The sequence below is a fragment of the Microcaecilia unicolor genome, chromosome 4 (genome assembly GCF_901765095.1).
Source record: "Microcaecilia unicolor chromosome 4, aMicUni1.1, whole genome shotgun sequence".
Lineage (NCBI taxonomy): Eukaryota > Metazoa > Chordata > Amphibia > Gymnophiona > Siphonopidae > Microcaecilia > Microcaecilia unicolor.
This window is the reverse complement of record NC_044034.1, coordinates 166229070-166251763: the sequence shown is the minus strand read 5'-3', so window position 1 is coordinate 166251763 and position 22694 is coordinate 166229070. Positions and strand designations below refer to the sequence as shown.

The window sequence follows — 22694 nt, the reverse complement described above, 5'->3', positions numbered from 1 at the left end:
CCATCCGCAGCAATTCACTCTCCTCCTCTCCCTAAGGGATCCCAAGTGCCTGTCCCACGCTTTCTTAATTCTTAGTCTTAGTCTTTCTCCATAGGAGGCTACTCCACGCATCCACCACCCTTTCCGTACAAAAATATTTCCTTAGATTACTCCTGAGCCTAACACCTCAATTTCTAATGCTACAGCGATATTTAAATGTCTCTATCATATCCCCTCTCTCCCTCCTTTCTTCCAGAGTATACATATTGAGGCCTATAAGTCTGCCCTCACATGCTTTATGACAGGGACCACTGACCAATTTGTAGCCACTCTCTGGACTGACTCCATCCTGTTTATATCTTTGTAAAGGTGCGATCTCCAGAATTGCATACAGTATTCTAAATGGGCCTCACTAGAGACTTATATAAGGCATTATCACATCTTTTTTCCTGCTGGCCATTCATCTATATATGCACCAGGCATCCTTCTGGTTTTGACCGTCACTTTTTTCAAGTTAGTAAAAAACCCCAAATTGAAGTCCCATTGCGGAAAAACCAGATGACGATGATGCAGAAGTTTTACCCTCCTCAAGAAACGTCCCACATCCGGCAAGGAAGCCAAGGGCTTAACTCCAATAGGACCCCAAGGCCAACACCACCACCTGCACTTTTAGGGATGACAGGGCCAAACCTCTCTCTAGATCACCCCGAAGAAAATAATCTCTGCTACCAAAGCCTGAAGAGACCTCACCCCTTTGTCCTGACACCAGGCCTCAAAAATTCTCCATACCCTTACATAAGCTAGAGAGGTAGACAGCCTACGAGAACTGATATAGTGGATATCACTGCCGATGAGTAGCCTCTCTTTCACAACCATGCCCTCTCTCAAGGGCCAGGCTGTACGCGAGAACGGAGACGGGTCTGGAATGACTGTGGGTCCCTGCAGCAGAAGTCAGTTCATGCCTCAAAGGGGAAGCAAGAGACCCCCACTGCCAGGTGGACCAGATCTCTGTACCACTGCCAACGAGGCTAATCTGGAGCAACCAGAATCACTGGACCGGAACGTCACTCTATCCTTTGAATGACCCGGCTTATCAGCGGCCAAGGAGGGAACACATAGCAGCCCCCTTCGGCCACACCTGTACCAGTGCATCCCGACTCTCTGCGAGAGGGTCTCTCCTGTGACTGAAAAAGTGGGCCACCTTGGCATTGGCTGCTGTTTAAAAAAAAACCCAATCGTATCCAAGGTATGTGTTCACCCAAAGAGGAAAAACCACCCGAAAGACATGCCCCCCTTCAGGCCTACCATACTTGCTGCAGCTTGCTGGAGACTGAGAATATACTGGCTTGCTGAGGGGTGGCACAAGGCTATTGTACAGGTTTAGAAATTGTGTTCTCAGTTTCCTTCTGCTGGTAGGTAAGCATAACCCACACATCAGCAGCTGGACTGGTCTGGAGGGCTGACAAGGAATTGTATGGTTTTATCTGTGATATTAATTGGTTCACCAGTATGGCTTTCCATCTGTTATTTTATCCACTTTTTAACAGTTTCTATTATAGACTAGTGAAAAAGGCCCGTTTCTGGCTCAAATGAAACAGGCGCTAGCAAGGTTTTCTGCTGAGTGTGTATGTTAGAGAGAGTGTCTGTGTGAGTGAATGTGCAAGTGTGTGTGTGTGACTGTGTTTGTGACAGTGTGTGTGTGTGTGTCAGAGAGAGAGTGAGTCTGGGTGGGAGTGTGTCTGTGAGAGAGAGAGTGTGTGTGAGAATGAGGGTGTGCAAGTGTGTATGTGAGTGACAGTTAATGCACCACAGGCTCTGTGATATATGGTATGCCAGCTTGCATGGGGTCAGTACAAGTAAGTTGATGTAGGTCCACCTTAAATAAATAAGAAGCTCTGAAGTCCCCCCCCCCCCTCGCCAATCACTCCCCATGATGCACCCTCACTGATGCTACTTCTCTCGTAGCTTTGTGGGTGTCTAAGTTTGAAGGAGTGGTTTCGTGCTAAACTCACAAATGCCTTATAAGATGTTCTTTTATGTAATAATATAAGAACATCTGGCTTTGCTGAATGCTGTTAGAAACAACTTTTCTTTAGTCTCCAGAACTCTGCTCTTCTCTGGTTTCCTCGTAGTTGCGCCTCTCCGCTATCATCTCGTTTTTCTGGCCCGGGGGGGGGGGGGGGGGGGGGTGTAGGTGTGTGTGTGCAGTCCCGGGGGTGCGGGGCATTCTGGTTGCTGTAACTGTGCACTTTCGCTGGTATTGGTGAGGAGCTTGTTGCAACCGCTCTGAATTTCCAGTGAAAGGGGGGTGGCGAAGGTGTTGATGTGGCTGGGATTCTGCTGTCTCCCCTTGTTCCCCCCGCAACCATTCCTCTCAATCGGTTCTTGGAAGTACCTGCTTGCGATGGTTTCCTTGATTGTAGGAAGTGGGTGGGGGAGTCCATTGTTTCTCTCCACCTTTAGTCTCCTTGTCTCTGCTTATCTCTTGTTTCTCCATAGCTGGGTTGGTCCGCGATGCGTCTTTGGTGACGTTTCGCTTAGCAACGGTTTGTTTTGCTGGTTTTCGGCGATCCGATTTGTTGTGTGTGATTGCTCCGCCCTCGACGTCATTGCGTTTGACGCGTGGGCGGGGCAATCAGGCATGGGTGAATTTCGGGTTTCACCACCATGCATGTGGAACGTTCGGAGTTGTTGAGGCTTCATAGAACGTTGGAGGTGCGTTTTATATAGAGAGATATGTTTGTAATATATTTTTATCTACATGTGGTTTCATATGATTCATCATTTTTATGTCTATATTTATTAATATATTTATATTTGTCTATTCATTTTTAGAACTTACTTCTGATGCAGCCATTAAATAATGTCCAGTTGGGACCCCTCATTTCTTGTCTGTTATCTCTCTGTGTCCCAGCTCGATTCCTTCATTCCTCTACCCAGTACCGCTTCATTATCCCTACAATTCAAGACATTGTTCACTCCAGAATTAGAAATTCTGTCTTCTTTGTTCAAGCCTAGTGCTCTTGAACCAGCTTTCGGAGCACGTATGATCACAAACTTCTTTGGAACAGTTTAAGACTGAACTTAAAACCTAACTCTTTTTGGAGGCGTTCCATTATCCTTAGCTACCTTATACATAGGCCCTGGCACCACTTGCGTCCGAGATTACTCCCTCTCCCAATGTTTCCCTGCTTCTTTATGCTATTATTATTGTAGTTCTCCCTCTTTCCCCCTTCATTATGTGTTGTCGTCGTCTTTCTCTTCTCTCTCCTTATATGAATCTGTAAACTGTTTAGTTAGCTTCGCCGATAGGGAGACTGGGCATCCAAATGTGAGCAAGTGCAAAGTGATGCATGTGGGAAAGAGGAACCTGAACTATAGCTATGTAATGCACGGTTCCACATAAGGAGTTACCGACCAAGAAAGGGATCTAGGTGTCATTGTTGATGATACGTTGAAACCCTCTGCTCAGTGTGTGGCGGCGGCTAAGAAGGCAAATAGAATATTAGGTATTATTAGGAAAGGACGAGAAAACAAAAATGAGGACATTATAATGCCTTTGTATCGCTCCATGGTGCGATCGCACCTCAAATATTGTGTGCCATTCTGGTCACCACATCTCAAAAAAAGATATAGTGGAATTCGAAAAGGTACATAGAAGGGTGACAAAAAAGAAAAAGGGAATGGGATGACTTCCCTATGAGGAAAGGCTAAAGCAGCTAGGGCTTTTCAGCTTGGAAAAAAGACAGCTAAGGGGAGATATGATAGAAGTCTATAAAATGAGTGGAACGGGTAGACGTGAATCACTTGTTTCCTCTTTCCAAAAAGACTAGGGGGCACGCAATGAAGCTACAAAGTAGTAAATTTAAAACGAATTGGAGAAAATATTTCTTCACTCAACGTGTAAACAAACTCTGGAATTTGTTGTAGTAAGAGCAGTTAGCTTAGTGGGGTTTAAGAAAGGTTTGGTTAGCTTCCTAAAACAAAAGTCCAAAATGGACTTGGGGAAAATCCACTGCTTATTTCTAGGATAAGCAGCATAAAATGTATTGTACTTTTTTGGGATCTATGAGCGCACACCTCCTATAAATACCCTAACAACTCTCTTCCCTCACCCCTTCCTAAGCGCTACACATTACTAATTGTATCCGATATCCTGTTATGACAATGTTATCAAATCTATGTAAGCCACATTGAGCCTGCAAATAGGTGGGGGAATGTGGGATACAAATGCAATAAATAATAAAATAATAATAATCTTGCCAGGTACTTGTAACCTGGATTGGCCACTGTTGGAGACAGGATGCTGGACTTGATGGACCTTTGGTCTGTCTCAGTATGGCAATACTTATGTACTTAAGTTCTTAATAAACTTGATCTGCCAAAAAGTGGCCACATTGGGTTATCATTCTCAATAAATTCTCCTCTGCCATAATAGTTGTCTACTGTCTTTGTTTTTCTTCCATCTCAATAACCAATATGCACATTCCATCCAATATTCAGGGCTATTCCTGGCTGTTTAATTAGCCTTAAGCTGGCTATGGGCGATAAGGGTGAGCCCTAGGGTACACCACAAGTCGAAAGCCAACTTTTGAGAAAATTTGCTGTCTTTCCGAACACAATAACTTTGATTAAGCAAGAAATCTTTAAACCAACTCAAAACAGATCCTACTAACCCAAATTCACTTAATCTCTGCAGCAACAGGTCATAACCCACAGAATCAAATGCGGCAGATATATCATACTGTAATAAAATGATCCATATGCCCTTACTTAAAGATTTCCTTATCTCTGAGATCATTGTTAAAAACAAAATTCCGGTACTGTGTTTAGATTTAAAGCCAAATTGTAATGTAATTTCCAGTACTGTGTTTAGCTCTACAGCCAAATTGTAAAGTAATGTAAACAAAAATTTTCTATTTGCTTATTTCCGATCTGACGAAGAAGGGCAACCTTCGAAAGCTAATCAAGAAATGTATTAAGTTATGTCCAATAAAAAAAAGGTATCATCTTATTTCTTTTCCATGTTTTATTTTGTTTGATTTTTATTGATAACCTTAAGAGTGGACTAACACGGCTACCACACTCCTCTACTATATATTCAGATAACTGCCTGCTTCTAAATGTCTCCAAAAGTTTAATGTTGGGATGTAGATATAGCAAGATGATTTCCCTTCTTATGGTGTACAGTTTAAAGAAAGATAGAATTAGCAATTTTTAACTGATTTTTTAAAAATATGATTAACATTGATGTTTTATATGTTTAATATATATAGGTTGGATTTCATTTTAATTTTTTGGTTCACTAGTTTGGGTGGCCTATACAAAAGTTTTCAAAAAAAAAAAATTACAAGCAGACAGCATATCTTAAAAGAAAACACCAAAGACGTTAACCATATAATGAGTTGTTCTAATGAAAAATGAATAAAAGCATATCTAAATATCCAGTGGAACAGAATTTTAAAAGCAAGTGGGCCTAAATGTCTATTAAATAATTATTCTAAATCTTGATAGAATGTGGGTAGGTGTCTCTACATAGGCAGAGGTCCTTTTGTGGCCCACTGAAAGGGACCAGGGTAAACTCAACTTTTGGAGTCAGGTAGGGATTAAGGGGAAACTGGAAAGTCAGTCAGATAATGAGGGAAAATTGTTTAGTTTCTCTCAAGGAGAGAACCATACATGTGTAATTAAGAATGCTTATCTGCTGTAACCTAATATTCTAGTTATGGCCTTGAATCTATATGAAATAGACCTAGGAAAAGTTATGTGAAACATGAAGGAAGAGTGTGAGCCAAAAAGATATGGTGTAACTTTTTGATGTAGCAGACAGGACCTGATAAAGGGGAAATAAGTGTATTACTTGCCAATTGTTATCATGCCAATGACTGAATCTGTATGCTGAAATTAGCTAATAAAAGCTGCTTAGCTAGAAACAAAGGCGGAGACTTCTCTCTGGTAAGGCTACTGGTTTTTGCAGTTGTGGGACAGTTTCCCTGAATCCAAGTTCAGTTATTATGACTTTTCACACTTATATGTGTTGTCTGCTTATTTCCTTGGACACACCTTGGACTGTGAAACCTAAGAGCAGAGGTAAGAGCAGGGGTCCCATTTCCTGAGCTGATTCTCCTAGCTGAAGTGAGTGAGCAACAGTTCCTGGCGGGTGCAATAAGCCTCAGAGTCCAGAGATTCCATTTGTTCATATGCTTCCTCTGGCTGCTCTATGTTTCCTATTGTAGGGGAGCAGCACAGGTCCAGTCCTTGTTCTAAAGCAATATTGTATAGCACACAGCATGCTAGGATGATGTGGCTGCACTTTTCTGGAGAATACTGAAGAGTGCCTTTTGTCCCATCCAGGCAGCGGAAACGAGACCGAATAGCTTGGAAGGTCTGTTCTATCACACTGTGTGTTGCAGAGTGCGCCATATTGTAACGGTTTTCCGCAGGGGTCTCAGGGACATGAAGAGGGGTCATCAGCCAAGTGCGAAGGAAAAAGGCAGAATCAGCTGTAAAAAGAACGGAAACAAAACTTTTATTAGAACTGATATATAATCCATTTTATATTGAACTTTGAAACTTTTGTCTCCCTAGTTTGACCCTCTAATAGTACTGCATAATCAAAGCAAACATTGCCTATGCTGAGATACCAAAATAAAAACAAGGTCACTGACCACACTTGGATCTCTAGAAATCTCAACAAAAAGGTATAGACATTGTCCTACCCCTGCCTATGACTCTGTCAATTCAACAAAAGGTATTAGGACTGCTCATGCCCCATTTCCAAAAGAAAAGTTCACAGTCTCAGACATAACTGAAGATAAAAACCAAAACTGATTCATGTTTATACTCTATGAACTGAAAAATACAAAAATAGAAAAGATGTACATTCCCAAAGCAGACAAATTCCAGTCCTTAAAAAGTGTTAATGTTTTTTCTACCTTTGTTGTCTGGGCATATCATTTTTCCAACTGAGCTAGTCCCAGTGTTTTCTACTTACCTTGTGTCAGTCTTCTCCTAAATTGTTTTCTGTATCTCCTTTCCGTTTCATCCCCTGCTCTTGCCCTCTAATCCTCAGTTTCCTTCTTCGCGTCTCACCTACCAGCTTTCCATCTTCCACTCTCATCCCCTCCCAAAACATCCCAATGGCCCTATCTCTCTTTCCTATTCTTTCATTCAGTCCATCTTCCATACTTACTTGATATGACACTCCCCGAAGAACCCAGTCTCTCACCTTCTTGTGTGTGAAAGGCCACAAGCTCTTTGACCAATGGCCTTTGAAGGGAAATGTATATTTCTTCCTATACTAGGCCTGTAAAATGGCCCTGCTGGCCCTCAGATTTCCTACATGTGCTATCATCAGCATAATTTTACTTTCTCCCTGCAGCTGCACCTAAGCAAGAGTGCTTTATCAGTAAATGGAAAGTACATATCGCATGCCAAGGAGAAACTCAGGAGGAAATTAGGTTATGCGGCCCATATACGACAAATACAAATGGATATAACCTTGATGGTGATGAGATACTGAGGACCCTGCAAAGCCCATGATGTTCCAACAGAAATATGTGTTCAGAGAGGAAGGACACCAGGTGTTTCATACTAATTTGTTTGCTGGTTTTTGCATGCTGTGAGCACACGTTACTGATAAGGAATTAGCCAATGGCCACAACGTGTGCATGTGAACACAAGCAGGAGAGGATAATAGAATGGAGGAAATTGCCATTTTTGTATATTACTATATTGTGTAATGGAAGGCAACAGGAAAATTTATATATGATCATAAGTTAGTTTAGGAGAAATCACATGATTTAGGAGAAACGAAACTTACAACAGTATATATATGATAACTGAGAAGAGTTGTGCTGAGCAGTTTTGTTATTCAGTCTGTGCGTGACAACCTGTTCCAGAGAGAACAATTATTCTGTATTGGCTTAGTGAGATACCAATAAAGATTTTTACTGGTTGCGCCTATATCTAAGTGTGATTGTCTCTCTTATTCCAGCCTCTAGGGCTGAAGTGTTTTCCCCTTTCCAAGGGCAAGGGACAGGATTACACATTACTACCTCCAAAGCTCTCATCTACCGTCTCCTGACTCTTTCCATACCAGCCCCAGTGCCTTTCCTCTCACTTAACCCTTCTGACATATAGGTCCTGTCTTATTTCTTTTAATCCACATGTAGTTTCACTCAAAGTTAATTAAACTCTGGAATTTGTTGCCAGAGAATGTGGTAAAAGCAGTTGACTTAGCAGGGTTTAAAAAAAAGGTTTGGATAATTTCCTAAAAGAAAAGTCCATAAGCCATTATTAAGATGGACTTGGGAAAAATCCACTACTTTTTTCTAGGATAAGCAGCATAAAATCTGTTTTACTCTTTTGAGATTTCACCAGGTACTTGACCTGGATTGGCCACTGTTGGAAACAGGATACTGGGCTTGATGGACTGGCAACGCTTATGTTCTTATTAATATTTCAACCTCCTCCCAGTCCATTTCTTTATACTGCCTCTCAACTTTTTTCTAGGCCCTCCATACACACCTTCTTTTTTGCCCCCCCCCCCGGACTGGCCCATGGGTATCTGATGCCCTAGGCAGATCTTTAGCCTCATGCCCTCCTCCCCCCACTAAGTATATACAATTAACATTGGAAAATTATTATTGGATGTGAATACACATTCTGTATTTATACTAATGAACTTTTTATATGAAAGAATAAACGTAGAAGAAATAAAAAAAAAAAAGCATACAACAAGAAAGTATTATATTCTAGGTAAAGCTATCACTTAGTTATTATATTTACATTCACTACTGTGGTGACAACCAAAACAATTATGGAAAACCCTACAAAAACATTCAACACCTATATAGAAAATATGTCATACTAAACCTAGTATTCAGAGGTAGCAGTACAAATATACTGAGCCCTAGTCCGCTGGGAAAATAAACCAGACTATGACAGATTCCTACACAGAAGCTAAATGCAAGCATAATCCTTCTTTGTGGACACACATGCAGAAAATAGACCCTCCCTAAATACAAAATAAGAGATTACACATTTAGATATGGAAGGGTGCAGACAAAATCTGAAAACCCAAGAAGCCAGATTGATAGGATTCCCACACAAACCACATGCTAGTATATAGAATGCAGTGCAACACTATAGAAATAAAAAAAAAACCAACAGAATGGCATCTCATCCTGTACTGAGCAAAAGAAATGTACATTCTTAAATGATATATTCCAATAGGTAAAAAAATTAAAATAAAATGCCTTTTTTGTATCCTTGTTCTCTGATCATTTTTTTTTCTAATCAAGGTGATCGTGGATTTTCTTTCTACTTTCTCCTTGCAAATCTTTTATGTCCTTTCCGGGATTGTTTCCAATTTCTGTTTTCTTCTCTTTCCTGTCTTCTTCCTATCCTCCTCTATGCCCCTCTCTAAAACTGATCTTACTGTTTAATATTTTTTTTCTTGGATTTCTCTCACCTACCTCTGTACCTACTCAGAGTCTACTCTTCCCCTTCTCTCAACCCTCCAATTTTTAATTCCATTTCCCCTGTCCCACTCTCACTTTCCAAATCTCTCATTCCGCTCCATCTTTCATTCTTCCCCTATCTTCTGCTCCTCTTTCACCTATTCTCAAGCCCCTCCCCCCACTGCCATCAACCCTATTCCTCCTCCACCAGCCGTCTTCTCTTCCCCTTACCTACCTTGGTTTGTTCCCTGTCACTCATTCTCTCCACTGCTTTTAGCCCCCTTTTTTCTTTTACCCTCTACCATCCCATTCATCCCCCCTTTCACCTTCTCCATTTCCACTCTCTCTCTCACTCCCTTCAAAGCCCCATCGCCTTCCTCCGTCTCACTTTTCTCCACAGTCCCCTACCCCTTTCAACTGCCTTTCAACCCCTCCCCACTTTTCTTCAGTGTCTCATACCCCATAGTACAACACACCTCTATTCATATCCTTCCAAACTTTAGTTCTCACTCTGCCCTCACCTAATCTGTAAGTCTCCGCTTTCTCATGCTGCTCAATCACCACCACCTATCCAATCCTAATCAAATCTCAAACTCTGCTCTTCCATTCTGCCATCCACATTTCTACATCTGGGCAGACTAGAAAGTGGCGGAAGGTAAAAACTGTATGGCTTATGCTTCCATGTATCTCTGAGTCCCTGCTCTCAATATCTGATCTCCTGTCTCCTAGGCCTTTACCCCAGAACTCACCCATCTACTTCCATCCCCAGCATCCGATCGCCCTACCTCTCCCACCAAGGGGGTTGGAGAAAGAACAGGAGATGGCATGTGTGTATCTGGCCAATTATGTAGGCTGAAGCCAGTAGGCGGAACCTGCCTTATCAAGTACATTGTTTTGAGTGTGCCAAGATGGCGGCAGCAGCATTGAGGTGAATGAAAACCTCCTTGGGTGGAGTGGCTTCAGCCTTGTGACATCATGCTCTGTCCTCTCTCTCCAATCTCCTTGTCTCCCACTTTTCCAGCATTTGTCCATGCCCCTCCCTCTCCATTCCATCTGTTTCTTCCCATCTTCCAGCATCTGTCATGCCTCTTTCCACAACATTCATTCTCTCCTTACCTCTTTCCCAGCATACAACCCTGCTTCTTCCTCTTCCATCTGCCTCCATCTCAAGCATCGGGCCCAGCCTCTCCCCTCGTATAATATTTGCTTTTGCCTCTTCTTCCCCCTACCTTCAAATTAGTTAAGTAACAGAAGCAGCTGTACCAGTCACTCCCTCTGCTCCTTATCATTAGCCCCTCTGTTTAAACCAGCACCGCAAGTGCAATTTCAGCAGTACACGTGGATGGGACAGGAAATTCCTGTTACAGTAACAGGAAGCTTTGGTCTTAAATGCGAAAACCGCTGAAAGTGCTCACATTTGCAGTGCTGATGTTTAAACATATGGGCCAAGTGCTGGTGAGCAGGAAAGAGACTGCTAAAACAGGATAAAAACAACAAGCCATTTGATCAGGAAGGCAGATGGCTATCTTGGGCCCAATCTGCTGGCTGAAATTGGGGTGGCACTTGCTACTCCATAGCAACTTCTATGGAGGAAAGAAGTAAGCTGGGACGGGATGGGGAGGGATTAGGCTAAAACAAGTAAACCTACCCAGCAGCCACCTATGTTTGTGCGTCTCTGATTCAAACTGTGTGTACAGGACTGACTGCTGCAGCACCATGTTATCTTGCAAGCTTCCTGGCCAGTGAGTCTCTACATGCAGCAGCAAGCCCCGTGCATCACACACCATCATACAGTTCAAGGAGTGTACACCCTTGCAGTTCACATAGGACAGGTCCTCCGCATTGGGTGCTTTAATTGCCACATGAGTGCAGTCCAACACACCGAGCACGCCAGGTAGCCCTGCAAGCCCATAGAATTCATCCTTCAGTTGCTGCCTTGCGCTTTTCTCCATTGGGAAGTGAATGAATTGGGAGGCTCGCTCCACCAATGCATCAGTCACATTAGTAACACATCGGCTCATGGAGGCCTGGCTGATACCAATGGCATCGCCCATCCGCGTCTGGAAAGAGCCAGAAGTGTAAAAGCCTAAGGCTGCCAGAATTTGAGTCTCTGGACTGATAGCCCTGGACCGCTGCGTAGGGCGAGTTAGGTTGTTCCCGAGGAGATCCACTAGATAGCAAATGAACTGTCGAGGAAACCCATAGGTAGATGCAAGGTACTCATCTGTGACATCATCCAGCTTAAAACGGTCAAGTGTTCTGTGTCCCCGGCCACACAACAACAGATCACAGTCGAGCATGGCAATAGGAATGGCCATGGTTACAAAATATTGATTTTTCTGCTACAGAATCTCTCTTCAGCTCTGAAGAACACGATCTGATCCACAGGAACATTCAGTTTATAGCTGAAGTCCACAAAGGAATTTCCTCCTGCAATATTCCTGGGAATGTTAAATAAAAAATATAATTAAGGCAGTAATAAGAACACCAGAACTGTTCAGCAAACAATGTCTTCAAACAAACGCTCCATAACTCACTTTCAATTGTCCTCATTTTTAATTCCTAAGATCAAACATGGTGTGTCTGCAAACTGCAGGCCAATCAGCATTACAAACCTAAAATGGGGAGGGGGTGACTACCCTCCTCGTTTTGTTTTCTTTATTTTATTTTTTCTTGCTTCAGTAATTTCATGCAAATGCTCGTGCTGAATAAAATTATATTAAAAGGGCCAATTATGTTAAAAAGGACTTAAAGAAACCATGTATATACGTAAAACCTTCTACATGTTGCAAACAAATGGGGTATTCTCAGGGACTAAAACCTCCCTCCTGGAGCTGGGTAATATGGAAGCGCTGTACTCCTCTTTTTTGTTGTTTAGAACCGTAGGGAGGTGGACAAAATTAAAACTTAGAAATTGTCATAAAGCACCATACACTGAATTTTCAAACAAATAGATTTCAAGTCATTTGGCATCTAGGACTGACCTCTCCTCAGAGAAAGAGGGGAAGATCCATGCTTGGAGTGTGCTGTTTGAGCTTGTCTTCACTGTTATAATTATATGCCACTAAAAATGGCATGAAAACTACCCAAATCATCATTAAACTGCAAAATGCTTTTTATTTAGTCGATCTGAGACACTACCCTAATTAAGTGAAAAGGGAAACCTTGTCCAGATGATGTCACACTAGACCAGCTTGCATTTTGTTAAACTATGCTAGTCTATTCCTATAAAATAAAAGCATTTTGAAGTTTACTAATATCAATATTTCAAAGCATTTGAGGTGAACATGGAAACTGGCATCTCCAACCTCCTGAAAGTGAGCCTTTGGGACAGCTTGGGTTCCACTGCCAGAATGCTCAGTATGTTGGTCATTTAATGAACCAGGGTTATACAAGTCTATAGTTGAACAAAAACCTGAATGTTATCCTGACTACCCCTCTAGAAGAGATCATTTTAAGTCTCCAGTATGTCACTCTGGGGTCCCTCTTCTTTTAGCAGCTCAAATATACCAAGCATACTTCCACACCTCACAATTCTCCAAAATAATCCAGACTTCATTTTTAATCAATACCTTCACAACTTGAAGGAGTTCCATCTCATTAAGCCAAAACATAATGCTTATAATACTTCTTCTAGAACAGAAGCTAGTGCAAGTGTTGCACACAGAATGGCATTGTTCAGAACCTCATCCTGTGTGAGGGCCTCAGATCACCTCACAGATGTTCACTGCACAGGAAATATTCTAGTTCAAGAACAAGGTCAAAGACACTGTTTCTCAAGTTAAAGATAACTGTTAAAACTTCAGGGAATTGTTGGCCAAATCAGGAAGGTACTCCAGCCTCAAGGAGGTCTCAATTTCAATCATTATTAGAGATTTCATCTTTCTCAATACACTCTTCAGTGCCATATAAAAGAAAAGATTCCAACCAGTTGGCTGAATATTATGTGTGTAGATTACACGAGGGGAAGGGGAATGGGATTTGATATACTTCCTTTTTGTGGTTATAATCAAAGCAGTTGGTTCAGTGACTTGTCCAGATTCACAAGGAGCTGCAGTGCGAATTGAACCCAGTTCTCTTGGTTCTTAGACTGCTACCCTAACCATTAGGTATTTCACAGAGCTCTTAAAACGTTTCTGTTTCATAAATATTTGGGATAACTTACAAGTTTATATTGGGTTTTAATAACTGCAATTATGCTTGGTTTAACCATGATAGTATATATTTCCTGAGGACAAATGTCTCAGTCTTCTTGATTTGTGATCCACAATTAACTACATTCTGGAATTTGCAGATAAGAAGCTCTGTATAACACAACTCCTTCACGAGCTACAGCAAACTGAGGTTAACTACAAAAGCTACCTACAAGCTTGTAAAGCTCTACAGTGAGCAGCTTTAGCTAGAGAGCCATGTGAATCTGTAACCTGATAGGAGATTTTGTAAGGCTGAACGTTCTTTAAACTTGTGTCAAAATCACTGTCCAGTTTCTTTTTTTTGTTGTTTAATTTGTAGAGACTGTTTATTGTATAAACACCAGTACAGTACAGCAAATAGAAAAAAGGTACAATGCAAAAACATAACCTGCTACACTGTGTGAATCTCAATACAGGTATCAAAAACAGATCCAGCCTCCATATTTTAATATGAGTTAACCCCACCAGGTTCCCCCCTCACCCATACCACCCTCCCTATATCAAATAAACCTAAAACAAGCTCTCCTTCAAGCAGAACAAGATTTCAAAAAGGGTTCCCACACCAATTCCCATTTATGTAAAGTCTTCTTCTTCACAGCCGTCAGATGTTCCATCTCACAGATATACCACATTCTAGAAATCCAACAAACTAATGGAGGGACCCCTCTCATTTTCCAGTGCTGCGCCAGATTTAAACGAGCAGCATGCATGGCATGTTGCACTAACAATGACTGTTGAAGAGTACGCCCCAATGGTTTCCTGCCCAGCAAAAACACAGCTGGATGCCATTGTATTATTCTGCCCAACCATTAACTGGAGTCTAGACTGAACCGCCCTCCAATAAGCTCGAGCCTTAGGACACAGCCACCAAATGTGACCCATCGTCCCCGGTACCAAACACCCCCTCCAACAATTAGGAGACTCATTGGGAAACATATGATGTAATCTCACTGGGGTAAGATTATCAACGATAAAATACCTTAATTGCATTTTCCTTCAAACAGCTAATGAGGATTTCAAGAGTGTTCTCTCCATAACCAACCAGTCATCAGCTGATAATGCAAAACCCGATTCCTTTTCCCAATTCAACCTATGAAGAGTATAGGGTTTAATACGTCTAGCCAAATAACCATACAAACTTGTAATCAGCCCCCAAGTACTCTTGGAGTCTTCACATAAGTCCTCTAAATAGGAATCATCCTTCACAATACACGACCTATAGACTGGGATTTGTAAAAAATGTTTCAACTGAATGTACGCATAACAATCCCCCGGACAGTCTCTCAAAGGAAACATATTCCCCCTCCTCGTATAACTGCCCCCAAGTGTCCAAACCCCTCTGTGCCCACCTCTGAAACGTAGTCAGCCCCATACCTGGTAAAAACTGTTATCCGCAATCGGAGTGTGCTTAGACAAGTGAGTGTTAGTAGCTGCAAATAGTCCCAATAGTGAAAAGTAGCCGACACTGTAGGTAGAATCTGTAATGAAGCCGGCTCGCCCCAAACAAATCGGCTCGCAAGAGCTGTCAAAATGTAACAAGCGGCTCTTGCGAGCCGGACAGAGCCGGCTCCAGCACACCACTGCATATGACCCATCCAGTCTGCAACACCAAATTTCTCCTGTTCCTAAGCGATCCCACATGATTATCCCATGCCTTTTTAAATTCTGGAACAGTCCTCGACTCCACCACCTCCACCGGGAGGCCATTCCACGCCTCCACCACCCTTTCTGTGAAATAATACTTCCTTAGGTTACTCCTAAGCCTATTCCCTCTTAACTTTGCCGTATGCTCCCTCATTCCAGAGCTCTCCTTCTTTGAAAAAGGCTCTCTTCCTGTACATAAATGCCCTTGAGATATTTAAATGTTTCTATCATGTCTCCTCTCTCCCAGCGTATACATGTTGAGGTTCATAAGCCTGTCCATATAATTTTTGCATTCAAGACCGCTTACTAATTTCGTAGCCGCCCTCTGGACCGATTCCATCCTGTTTATATCTTTCCGTAGCTGCGGTCTGCAGAACTGCACGCAGTACTCCAAATGAGGCCTCACCAGAGACTTATAGAAGGGCACTATCACCTCCTTTTTCCTGCTGGTCATGCCTCTCTTTATGCACACAAGCATCCTTCTGGCTTTGGCTGTCGCTTTTTCTACCTGTTTGAAAAGCTTTAAGGTCGTCAGACACAATCACCCCCAAGTCCCTCTCTTCCTTTGCACACTGAAGCACTACACCCCCTATACTGTACCATTCCCTTGGAGCCACTTGAACCCGAAGGGAACTGGCTGTCAGACCTTTCTGCAACCCAGACTGAAAGAAAGATAAAATCTGAGACAAAGAAGCCAGAAGCGACAATATTTCTCTCTCTGAGCCCTAAGATTCAAAGGCATGCCACATTCAAGAATACTCCGCCGAAGTAGAACGCTTCTGGGCATGAATCAAAGTAGAGATGACCATACCCGAGTAACCCTTCTTTCTCAGATAAGCTCGCTCAAGAGCCAGGCCGTAAGACTAAGGCGGGAGGGTTCCTCCATGAGAACCGGGTCCTGGCTAAGATCCAGTGCCGGGGGAAGTGCAATGGCAGGGCCACCAACAGATACATTAGGTCCGCAAAAGCACACCCTCCTGGGCCAGCCTGGGACCATGAGAATCACCCGACCCAACGCGCCGGAGCACCCAGCTGATCAGAGACCATGGAGGAAAGACAAAGCAGAACGGCTTCTGGTCAACACTGAAGAAGAGTGTCTAACCCCTCAGAGCCTCGCTCCCTTCTTCTGCTAAAGAAGCGAGAAGCCTTCACACTGACACTGGTCGCCATCAGGTCCAGGCTGGGAGAACCCCAACGCTGGACTATCAACCGGAAGGTTGACGGCAAAAGTTCCCATTCACAGAGATCCAGAGTGGTGCGACTAAGAAAGTCATCCTGTATATTCTCTGCTCCCACAAAGAGCGCTGCAGAGAGCTAAAGCAAGTGAGTCTCTGCCCACTGGAGGGCTGTGCGCGCCCTCCTGATATAAGTATTGCCATACTGGGAAAGACCAAAGGTCCATCGAGCCCAGCATCCTGTTTCCAACAGTGGCCAAGCCAGGTCACAAATACCCGGCAAGATCCCAAAAATGTACAAAACATTTTATACTGCTTATCCCAGAAATAGTGGATTTTCCCCCAAGTCCATTTAATAACGGTCTATGATTGACGTATGCAATTACTGTCATGTTGTCAGAAAGAACTCTCACTGGCCATCTCTAGAGGAAAGGCCGAAATGACAGCAAAGCAAGGTGGGCCGTCCAAAGCTCCAAGCGATGATGGGCCAGAGGTCTTGGAGACAATGGGAGAGACAATGCCGAAAGACTGGCATCTGAGATCACCACTGTCCATTTGGGAGTCTTCAGGGAACACCCCAGAGCAAATGATCCACCTGAAGCCACCACATCAAACTGCTTCGAGCCAAGGGCTAAAAAGACATCTCTCGTAGTTCTCTGAAATGGGGGATCAGCGACTCAGCAGGAACAGCCGAAGGGACCACATGTGAGCCCCAGCTCACTGCACCACTTCCAGTGTGGTCGCCATCGATCCCAAAACCTGAGCATAATCCCAGACACAGGAGACTGCAGACAGCAGCAAGCACTGAATCTGGAGCTTGATGGATCTTGCCTCGGGGAGAAACACCTGACCTACCTTGGTCTTGAAGAGAACCCCTTAATATTCTAGCGACTGAGAAGGCACCAGGTGACTCTTGGGCATGTTGATCACCCAGCCCAAGGACTGGAGAAGAGACACCACTCGAGCCATGGCTTGAAGACTGTCCTGGGAAGAGAATGCTTGGATGAGTCAATTGCCCAAATAGGGGTGGACTCAAATCCCTTTGCACCGAGATGCGGCTGCCGCCACCACCACCATGACCTTTGTAAAGGTCCACAAAGCTGTAGCAAGACCAAAGGGCAGCACCAGAAACTGGAAATGCTGACCCAAAACAGCAAACCGCAGAAATCTCTGATGAGAAGACCAAATGGAAATATGCAGATACGTCTCCTTGAAGTCCAGTGCTGTAAGAAATCCTCTAGGCTGAACTGCCGCAAAGATAAGAGTGAACTGTGTCCATGTGGAAGAGGCAGAGCCTGAGGGACTAATTGACCTTTCTGAGGTCTAGGATAGTACGGAAGTCTGCACCCTTCTGGGGCGCCATGAAGTAAATAGAGTAGCGCCCTTGGCCATGCTCTGCAGCAGAAATGGGCAGTACCACCCCCAGGCACCGCAGGTACAGAAGAATGGCCCGCACTGTGACTCGCTTCCATGGAGAAGCGCACGGGGACGCCAAGAAAAAATCTCTCACTGGAGAAGCAAACGACCCTGTAGCCATCGCAAATAAGATCCAGCACTCACTGGTCTGTAGTAATTGTGTCCCACTCCTCGCAAAAGGGGAACAAACATCCCCCTACCGCCGAACAGTGAGCCAGCGTCCCATCGTTGGGAGGAGTGAGAAGGGGGCAGAGGATCTTCCAAGAGTTCCTGCAGATTGCTATCAGTCTGAAAGGATTGTTTCTGGCTATACTGGGATCTACCCACATAAGCGGGACAGCCTGGGCGGTACCTCCTACTATCTCAAAAATGAGACCTCCGAAGAGTCCCTTTTAGAAGAAGGATGAGGCCATCCCCCGGCAAACGCTGAGACTTAAAAGAGAGTCTCCCAGGTCCAACAAAAGGTTACTGGTAAAGGGTAGATGGACCAGGAGCTGTTTGGAAGCCACGTTAGCGGCCCAGTGGCTTTATAATAACCTATGGTTGGTCACCGCCAAGGCCATCTGTTTGGCCATTGTTCTGACCAAGTCATACAGAGAGTGTCAGCCAAGTAGGCCAACCCCGACTCAACGTTCGGGAACTCAGGAGATGGTTGAGCCCCCGACTCCAATATGGCGTCAGCCGCCTGATGCAACCAGGAGAGGGCTGCACGGGCTGCATAAGACCCACAAACATCCGCCTGCAAAGCTAAGGCAGAAACCTCAAAGGACATTTTCAAAGCAGCCCCGAGCTTGCATCTAGAACGTACTTGAGCACAACGCCCCCCCCCCCCCCTCCACAGGCAAAGTGATCTTTTTAGTCACAGTTGCCACCAAAGTATCTAACTTAGGCAACCGGAAACGCTCCAATTTGTCCTGTATCACAGGGTATAGGCGAGCCATTGCCTTAGTCACCCGTAGTTCCACAACAGGGGATGACCACTAAGCAGGCCTCCAGAAACCACCATCTCAAACAAAAGTCCAGTCCCCGAGGACACGTGCTTTAACAAATAAGAACAATGGAGAAGTAAAACAAACTCCAGGGAAAAGGGCAAATCAGAGTTGACCACTGGAGAACCAGCTGGTGCATCCCCCTCACTACCCACGCTGGTCATGGAAGCGGAAAAGTCAGAGTGCAAACGCCTAGCAGAGCGAGTTCAAAATGGCCAAGTCCTCTGAAAGAGGAACAGAATGCGATTTCTGCTAGCAGGAAGAGTCAGCCTCAACCTCCTCACTGGAGATCTCAAGGGCATCAGAGCCCAAGCACCCTCCGGGCAAAGCTCCGATGCTGTTCTCCATTTCCCACAGCGGGAACAGCACTTCACCAATTCTGTTGACTTAAAAGGCCGAAATAGAGCTGCTGCAAGGCAGAAAAAAAGGAGGCATTCTCACTGCAGCTAATAGGGAGGGAATCGTCGGCTCACTCAATGCTCCAAAGCCGTGACAAGCACCTTGAGAGTGCAAGGCAGGCACAGAAAGCCACTTTTTTTTTCAGAAGACAAATCTGTAAGGAAGAGAGGGCTGGAGGATAAACCCCTGGGACAGAAGAGGTGGGGGAGGGACCAGGTGTACCTCCTAAAGCTGGCGCTGCTCAGCCAGAACACCCTCAGCTCTACTGAACCAGCAAAGCCAGAACAGGAGCAAATGAAGCCAGGAGGCTGTGAAACATCTCCGTCCAACCAGCTGGAGATGGCCGGCCAGGAAGCATGACATTCTACTAGGCACAGTGCACATTAGCGCAATCTCCACCTGCTGGTAGATGGACACAACCCACAGGTCTCTGGACTCATCTGCTGCTGACACTAAGGAACTGCCCATTAATGTCCTTAGGGACAAAGAATTCATCTCCTCCTCCTACCCTGATGAAATCTCCCCCAATCTCAAAGCCATGACTTGCCAGGCTGAGGATAAACCAATGCCTTTGGCCGGTCCAGCAGCTTACTGAGGTTTCTCTTTGCCCAGAAGGCATCTCCAAAACGGCAATTTATTGAGTTGCACCTCAGAAATCATATTCCCTTGCCCAGTTACAAAGGCAGCCACCTCTGGGGTATTTCCACTACTGTGATGGATCAGATGAACCCTTTTCCCACACCAGTTGCAAACAGGGACTTCGCTGCCTAGACCAGAAAGCTAGATCTCGTGGGCTAAAGCAAGGGGACATGAAACTAAGCGATACTTCTGGCTTTGCTGGGGGTAAGGACCTTGGCCTGAACCTCCAGGAGCAAAAAGGCCCACAGACCATCTTTAGGGACACAGGATGTGAACAGCCTCCCAGGGAATCACACCCATCTAACCTACTCATAGCAGCAACCCAACTTTACCATCTATTGAAGGTATTAGTCCTTATACCGGTGATGTCACTGGAAAATTTCACATTTCTACCTCCATCTACTAGGAATACTCTTACAAATAAAAATTTCAGGTTTTGTTAAATTTATCTCTGGGTTCAGTTATTTTTTTTTAAATCATGTTTATTAATCAGCAGTCAAACAACAGGATATTTATACAAATACATATTCAAAATACAGATTTTAGAATCCTGACATTCTAGTGTCTGTGCAACAACTTTTTATTTTCTCCCTCTTCCTCCACTATATGCCCTATCCCCCCTCCCCTGCCCTACCTATACCCTTCCCCTCCCTGTTTCATGTCAAGATAGGTCCAGTCTTTTATGAGTTCAATATTTTGCTGCATGCAGGTGGGGTTAAAGACTCCCAGAATGGCATCCACGTTGTACAAAACAGGTCTCCTTTTGGGGAGGCTAGGTTGGAGATCCCTGAGCGTTCCAATGAGCAGAGATGTATCATAGATGACCTCCAAAGAGGCACCGAAGGGCCTTCTTGGTCTAACCACAGCTGGAGAGTCACTCTTTTTGCCATCAGCATTGTCCTTTTAAGGAAGCCCTTCAATCCTTTTGGCACTGCAGGAACAGTATGAAAGGTGTCAAAATAATTGTCCGGGTAGTGGTCTCTATGTCACATTCCAGAGCCTCGAAATGTGTCCAGCTAAGTTTTTCCAAAAAACCTTGATTAGGGGGCAGGTCCAGAACATATGTCCCAAGTGGGCGCCCTCAGCCTTGCAGCGGGGGCATTCGCTGTTCTCTCTCAAGGTGGATCGGAATGCTCTGTATGGTGAGACATGAAGCCACAACAAAAACTTGTAGTTCATCTCCCTCCAACTGGTATTTTCCGTCAGTTGGTAGGTGGCTCATAGGCATATTTCTATCTGTGCTGCTGAAAGTCTTCAAGTCTAATTCTTGTGTCCACTGTTGGGCTACTTTAGATAGATCATGTTTAGGTGTTATGTCTCTCAAGCATGGTAATATTTTAAAGCTGTTCGCTGCTGGGCTTCCAAGTCCATCAGATCATTTAAATATTCCCAAACTTCTTACGACAGTCCCCTTTGGGTCTAATGATTTAACATAATGTTGCAACTGGAAATAAGCAAATCTGTCTGACTCATTCATACCATATTCTTCATTCAAACTCTCAAAGGTTTTTAGCCTTCCTTGTTCGTTAAGCACATGGAAGAGGTACTGAATGCCCCTAGAAGACCACCTACGAAAAGTTCCGGAGGTGTTTCCTACTGGGAAAATCATTGTTACCTACTATGGGCAATAATAGGGACACCTCCGGGTCTAGGCCCTTATATCTACAGATCCAGCGCCAAGCCTGGCGGAGTGGCCGCAGGATTACTGTAAAGTGGCCTAAACCAGGAGCTTTTCTTGCGGGTGCATGTAGCCAGTATGAGAAATGCATGGGTTTTAGGCAAGGAACCTCTGTAGGCATGCATGTGTACAAGCTTTTTGACCTAAACCAGTCCGAAACCAGACCTAAACCAGATCCGGCTTGCCATCACAAAGAGTCGCAGGTTTAAGAGTCCCAAACCTCCCTTTCTCCTGGGGAGCATAATGTCGCCAGGGGGATTCGCGCCCTTTTGCCCTGCCATATAAACGGTTTTCTGTGCAGCCATTTTTCATCTTTGCAAGTGAGCGTTATAGGGATCATTTACCAAATGTAGATCCATTTAGGGAACAGTATCATCATATTATATAATGCTATACGACCTAATAATGATAAGGGTAATCCCTTCCACTTTTTTAGAGACTCATTTAGCTGTTGTTTTAATATTTGCATGTTAACATTTGTAAGTTGTGTTAAATCGGCCGGGATAAGTATTCCTAGGTACTTGACCTTCTACTCTTCCCAACGCAATGGAAAATCACCCACCCAGTCTGTCCGTATCTCTGGCTGCACTGGCAGTGCTGTTGAATTTTGGTAATTCAGTGAGAAACCTGACACACAGTTAAATTCGTCTACTGCCGCCAATAGTCTTGGCAGTTTGCTCTGGGGCTGTGTGAGGGTAAGGAATATGTCATCGGCAAATGCTAGGACCTTTACAGGCTGCTCAGGTAGAGAGACTCCCCTTATATCTGGGTCTTTTAATATTGTTCTTAGCAAGGGTTCTAGGTAGATCAGGAATAACAGGGGTGAGAGAGGACACCCCTGTCTCGTCCCTCTATAGAACTCGAAACTAGGGGTCTGGACATTATTTACTAATAGTCGGGCTGTAGGCCTCATATACAGAGTTTTTATAGCTTGCATGTACCAGCCCCCAATCCTACATACTCTAGCACCTGGAGCAAATATTGCCAGTTTACCTTGTCAAAAGCTTTCTCCGCGTCCAGGCTGACCAGCAGGAGTTGGTCTTTGTTTGTCTGGCAAAAGGTTATGGAGAGGAGCACCTTCCTGATGTTCAGCACCGAGGTTCTGCCCCTGACGAAGC

The 22694-nt window shown here is 44.2% G+C and overlaps 1 protein-coding gene and 1 long non-coding RNA gene across 3 annotated transcripts in view; one reads left to right on the top strand and one right to left on the bottom strand.

Moving 5' to 3' along the window:
- LOC115468836 overlaps nt 1-7834 on the top strand; it is a 45610-nt gene extending 37776 nt beyond the window's left edge. Inside the window, exon 3 of the long non-coding RNA XR_003941925.1 lies at nt 7361-7834. This is a non-coding gene — a long non-coding RNA (uncharacterized LOC115468836). The remainder of the gene's footprint in view (nt 1-7360) is intronic.
- HARBI1 (harbinger transposase derived 1) overlaps nt 5038-22694 on the bottom strand; it is a 30706-nt gene continuing 13049 nt past the window's right edge. Inside the window, exons 2-3 of one of the 2 annotated variants that reach the window (XM_030200871.1) lie at nt 11092-11884; nt 5038-6482 (exon numbers count right to left, since the gene is read on the bottom strand). In XM_030200871.1, coding sequence (XP_030056731.1) covers nt 6106-6482; nt 11092-11761 — 1047 coding nt within the window. In that variant the 5' untranslated portion in view covers nt 11762-11884 and the 3' untranslated portion in view covers nt 5038-6105. The remainder of the gene's footprint in view (nt 6483-11091; nt 11885-22694) is intronic. The other variant, XM_030200872.1, reaches the window with a different exon arrangement.